The 6,135-nt window shown below is 36.7% G+C and overlaps 1 protein-coding gene across 1 annotated transcript; it reads left to right on the top strand.

Annotated features, from left to right (window-relative positions):
• Positions 1-3,981: 3,981 nt before the first annotated feature.
• LOC150083285 (dehydrogenase/reductase SDR family member 4-like) lies at positions 3,982-4,981 on the top strand. Its single transcript, XM_090377149.1, has one exon. The coding sequence runs from the start codon at positions 4,090-4,092 to the stop codon at positions 4,858-4,860; it is 771 nt and encodes a 256-aa protein (XP_090233275.1). The 5' UTR covers positions 3,982-4,089; the 3' UTR covers positions 4,861-4,981.
• The last annotated feature ends 1,154 nt before the right edge of the window (positions 4,982-6,135 follow it).

Below are 6,135 nucleotides of genomic sequence, written 5' to 3'. Positions count from 1 at the left end.
GCCGCAAAATAAAATAAATTACTTAGGGGTGCCGTTATTAAAAAAAGGTTGAAAACCACTGCCCTACATAATCAAAATTTGACTCTCCAAATTGAATCGTGCAATACCCTGTTTGTCTTCTGACCTCATTAGTGTCTTACAATCGAAAATCGCGCGTTGCTCTTTTTTTTTTTTTACTTTCCAACCTGGTCCTAGCCACTGAAATCTCAGGAAACTAGGTGGCAGGGCCTACCAGAGTGATAAAATAATATTACTGGGTACCTGGTCTGCCTCCACGGGGCTAAGTGCGGGCAATGGTGGGGGTCCAACGGTACAATATCCATACACTTTTAAATCTCTGGCCTTTACCGCGTACTGTAACACACGACAAGGTATACTACGCGGAGATGGGAGAATCCCCTAGTGCCGTCAGGCTCTAAACACAATTTACACTTTTTATCCTTATTACTACACTTGCAATATTTATCTTCCGAAATCAGAAAATTCTCTGCCTCAATTGTTAGAATCTCCAGAAGGGATTGGGGTCTCTCTACGCGTACCCTACAGTTATAGTATAAAGCAGTTTTCTTACCTATCACCACCTATGCTGCAAGTGCGTGGTTTCACCGAGCGACCAATTGCAAAATCCAAGAGAAGCTTAACTCCATCCACAGAAGCATTATTCTTGCTGCTCATCGCGCTTTTAGAACAGTGTCAACGGCAGCAATGCAAGTAATATCTGAAAACATCCCCCCGGATCTCTTGCTCATCTATAGAGGAGTTACCTACCACCTGAAGAAAAGAATCCAAACTGAAACACTGGATATGGAATTCAACCTGGACAGTGATACCAAACAGGGAAGGCCTCGTTACCATAATGAGCTAATCATAAAAGGATTTGTTACGAGGGCATTTATACCGAATGTCACATTCGCAACCAACAAAGCCGTCAACATATGGTTCTCGCTCAGCATGGAAACCTCTTTTCTAGTCACTGGACACGGGTCTCTCAACCAGAAACTCCACCAACCAGGTCTACTAAATACCGATCTCTTTTTCTGTGGGTCTGTCGAGAGTTGGGCGCATCTACTCTTTGAAGGTACTACTTACGAGGACCATAGACAACTCCAGGCAACAATTTCGGGATTTTCTCCTGACCAAGTAGAAATGATACAATCGCAAAAGAACTTAGGTGCGCTACAGCACTTTGCGGCAGAGGTATTTAAGCGTAGAAGGATCATCCTAGCAGCATCTGCAAATCAGTAAACTAGTGGCTGCTTAGCTTAACGCCAACTCACTACTTCTTTTGTCTCGCGTGGAAAGAAATTCCTTCTGCGGAAAGAAATGAGTTGTGTTTTTTTCCCTCTCTCTCCTCCCCATCTCGCGATCTGCTTTGGGTGTGGGGATGTTCCCTGACCTACCTAGAGTCGGGATGAAAACTTTTTTTTTTTTTTTTTTTTTTATCATTCCGTCTGCTGGTATCCTGGCCGACACTGTCTTCCTTTCCTTGACCAGGTTGCGGGATTTAACTTTCTCTTTTTTTTACTTTTATTTTATTTTATTTTTTTTTGCGTTCTGCCCTAGGCTGGGGCTCCCAAGACTAGACTAGCTTCCTTTCTCACTCTATATGTTTTTTTTAAAATTTTATTTATTTTATGTATTTATTTATTTTATTTTATTTCATTATTATTATTATTATTTTATTTGTTTATTTTTTTGTGTGTGTTTGTGTTATTCTAGCAAACTATCCTGGATTGGGGCTTCCCTGGGCCGGGGGAAGTCCTTCTCCTCCCCTCTCTTCATCTTATACAAGTTTTCTTTCCTCCCTGCTAAACTCGTTCCCCAGGGAGGAAGGCGTGCAGATAGTTAGGGAGGCCTTTCCCTCCCGCTGCTAGTACCTGGAGGCGGTCGTCCTTGTGATCATTGCTTCCAGGTAGCCAAAAGGCCAAAACACAGCATCACCCTACAGAACACACATATAAGCTCACAAACAGATTGTCTTTCCTGTCACTTTCTCCCATGCAGGATGAAAAACTTTTTTTTTTTTTTTTTTTTTTATCTCTCTCTCTCTCCCCTTCCCTTTCATCTGTCTTTATCCAGCATGTGGGATATTCCTAATGTGGGATGATTTTTTTTTTTTTTTTTTTTACATGACACACACTGTACTTACCTGGACAGAGTCTGTAAAAACTGAACAGAGCAACGAGGCGGAGATGAACTTTTGTTCTAGAAGCTGCCCACACACACACACACAAATACTGTTCAGTGATGAAGCTACTTTCACCTGTTATCAACAACACCTGTAACTCATTGGTAGTCAGATGAAAATCCACATGCCACTGTAGAAACAAATTTTCAACATCGTTTCTCTGTAAACGTGTGGTGCGGTATCATCGACAATCAGTTGATTTGGACTGTTGTGTTACAAAATCGTCTTACAGGACCCATTTACCTATAATTTCTGCAAAACGAACTTCCACTGCTATTGGAGGATGTTTCAGTGGCTACAAGGATTGGTATGTTCTTACAGCATGGTGGACCTCCTGCACATTATACCCGTCTGGTGATACAATATCTAAATAGAACTTTCCCTGAACGATGGATCGACTGTGGTGGTCCCGTTCATTGGCCACGAAAGTCTCCATACCTGACTCCATTAGATTTTTGTTTGCGGAGTTGGATGAACAGCGCAGTATACAAAGAAAAGGTGAATACAATAAACTAATTGCTCGCTCGCATTTTGGATACTGCTGCCCTCATAAAGGAACTCCAAGATGACCTCAGAAGAACAACACGTCATATTACCACAAGAGTTGCAAAGTGCATTAAGGTTGGCTGTGGAATTTCCGAACATTTATTTTGAACTGTAAAAAAATTGTCACTTTTTTGTGTTTTGTATCATTCAAAAAGTCAATAAATACAAACAATAAGTCATTTATTATTCTTTAATACCTGCGCCTCCGTAGCCAGGTGGCAAGGAGCAGTAGTGCGTATCACATGCTTCTTGATTAGACCGGGGTTCGAGCCCGTCACCACTAAATACGGAAAGGTCAGGGAATGACCACCGCATATCCCAGAGCAATATGGCCTTAGTTGCTAATGCTCCTAAAAACCAAAACAGCAACAACTTTAATACCTCTCATAATGGCTTTGTGCGCGTCAATTTCAAACAGCTGTATCTCCGTATCCATTGAGAATTGGATACATGTTTATATGAACTTCTTTACTCAGAATAATCGGTACTCTGACCTCCCAAAATATTTACTGTTCCTCCAGAATCACCCTGTTTGGCTTTGCCGGTTGGTTACTTCACTATTTGGTGTTGTGGGATCCATCAACTCGTGGAGACAGGGTGGTCATAATATTTTGGCTGGCTTGATTATAGATTGAGAGAAAAAAAAAAAAAAAAAGGAATTTTGTACCTAATGTCTTTTATAATCGTTGTCGGAACTTTCGGCTCGCCACTTGTACCAGCATGGAAAGAGAAAATGTGAATTGCATAAAATTTGTCGCATCAAGCCATTGATTGCTCTTAATGATACACTGTTGGATTCACATACGCAGCAATCTTAAATTATTCTTAAAAAAATTCCTATGCCATTCTGCTGTTGAAACCAGATCTTTTATAGGTCGTTTGGAAAAGGCCATAATACAAATTGAAATTTAATAAATAAAGTGTGGTTTTTCAAGAAACTCTGCATTTTTTAAGTTGACTTTTTAATTATTACTTTTCTTATTTTTATATTACTTTTATGATATGATTGCAGTAAAATTAAGTTTAATTATTTATGTTTTCTAATCGATAAATAAAATAAATTTCATTTTTAACCATATGTGAAACTTAAAATTTAAAACTGTTTTATTTGTCGAGTGAACGTATAAGAACTACAGTATTTCGGAATTTTTACATAAAGCATTTTTAATATACTCATTAGGTGGCAATGCTATTAAATTCTATTTCATCTTGATATTTGATAAAGATTGCGTAACTTGAGCATGTGATCTGTATCATGTGATGTTTCCTGCTTGTAGAAGTTTGAAGTATATATATTTGTCTGCCAACATTACTTCAGTTTGGTGAGAAACATTTGGCGTATTTCTTATTCGACAATGGCTGGGCATGCCAAAAAATTATTGGGGAAAGTAGCAATTGTTACCGCGTCTACTGAAGGTATTGGTTATGCAATTGCTAAACGGTTAGTGGAAGACGGAGCTGATGTTATTGTTAGCAGCAGGAAACAGAAGAACGTTGATTCTGCAGTAAACAAATTAAAGAAAAGTGGTTCAAATATATCTGGTATAGTGTGTCATGTTGGTAAAGAAGAAGACAGGAAAAAACTGGTGGACTTTGCTCTTGAAAAGAATGGTGGTATTGATATTCTAGTTTCCAATGCTGGTACGAATCCTGTTATGTGCCAGGTGTTGGATACGCCTGAAGAAGCATGGGATAAAATATTTGATACTAATGTAAAAAGTTCATTTCTTATAACACAGCAAGTTGTGCCGTACATGGAAAAACGTGGTGGTGGAGCTATTGTTTATGTAGCGTCCATCGCTGGATACCAACCGCTTCCGGTAATTGGTGCTTATTCAGTAAGCAAAACTGCCCTTCTTGGGCTTACGAAAGCAGCAGCCTTGCAATGTGCCCCAATGAATATACGAGTTAATTGCATTTGCCCTGGAATTATTCGTACTAAGTTCAGCGAAGCCTTGTATGTAAATCCCGAACTTGGCGAAACTTTGAATAGTATCATCCCAATGGGCAGGATTGGAAATCCAGACGAATGTGCCGGGGTCGTTTCATTTTTGTGCTCTGAAGATGCAGCATATATCACTGGGGAGAGCATTGTTGCAGCTGGTGGACATTTTTCAAGACTTTAAATATTTTGTGTTTGGAAAAAAAAAAAAAAAATAGTGTGAGATTGATAAATAAATTCCTATTTCTTCCTATATTATTTCTTTCCCTACATGGATAAGTCATTGTTGCAAGCCAACTAATTAAATTACCGAAATTAATAAATATCAATAAAAGATTTTTATTATATATATCTGTGTGTGTACAGTATTTTTAAATTAAAGATAAAAAAATTGAATTTAAAATTATATGTATAACTTAAGTGGAATATGTATTAAATTTCTTGCATATTACAGCATTTGGAAAGAAACATTGTGCAATGTTTAATCTTCACAATAGCAAATGGGAAAAATGATAGCTTCCACATTTTTCAAATTCTGTTTGGAAGAAATAGATATCTTCTTTAAAAATCATTTAAAAAGAATAATAAAAATTCTTAAATATATGATCATTTTTCTTCTCTGATTTCATATTCCCCAACAGAGTTTAGTAAACTGTAATGTGGTATCATCCCATGTGTATATAGCTATAAATTTGTTTCAAGCTTCAGTGGTGCTTCTTTTTTTTTTTTTTTTTTTTGGTAACAGCTTATTTTTTTAACATAATGATTAATATCAATTTCATTTAATTAAGATTGCTTTCTAAAATACAAGGGAGAAGGATTAGAGTACACAGGAACAGTTATTGATCTGTAAGTAAAACAAGATTATGCTTGTTCTTTCATGTCTGGATGTTCAATATAAAAAAAAAATAAAAAAAAATAAAAAAAGTACAGTTGTTGCTTATGGTTAAACATTTTGCATAAATAAGATGACCAGCTTTTCACAACTAGAAAACTGAACACCCCATTGCACCCACATACCATATGCTCACATTATATTGGTTCTGGAAAAGAAAAAAAAGAAATATTACTATATAGCTGCATAATATGCATAACGGTTGAATTGCATGTATTCTTTTTTGCTATAACATGGCTGTGTTGTTAGATGAACAAATGTGTTTCCTATAGTTAAAAGTTACTAGACTATTAACAACCAAAATTTCATTACAATATGGTATCATTATAAAGAAGTGTTAAATTTTTGTATATATAAAGTTGGAATATTATACAAATGCATAAAACTGACTACTGAAACATTACTATTTTGCTATGATTGCAATGTTTCAGTAGTCAGTTTTATTCACTATAGAAAAAATGTGTAAAATAGCTGCATTAGTAAACATAATATGTATTCCATGATCTTTACTGATACTATTGAGTGATTCATAGGTGGATCAGAAAACTGATAGCTTGGGTGAAT

The sequence above is a fragment of the Mastigoproctus giganteus genome, chromosome 7, assembly GCF_048544385.1.
Source record: "Mastigoproctus giganteus isolate SK-2022 chromosome 7, ASM4854438v1, whole genome shotgun sequence".
Classification (NCBI taxonomy): Eukaryota; Metazoa; Arthropoda; class Arachnida; order Uropygi; family Thelyphonidae; genus Mastigoproctus; species Mastigoproctus giganteus.
The sequence above is the reverse complement of the archived record's forward strand: the minus strand, read 5'-3'. Positions and strand labels throughout refer to the sequence as shown.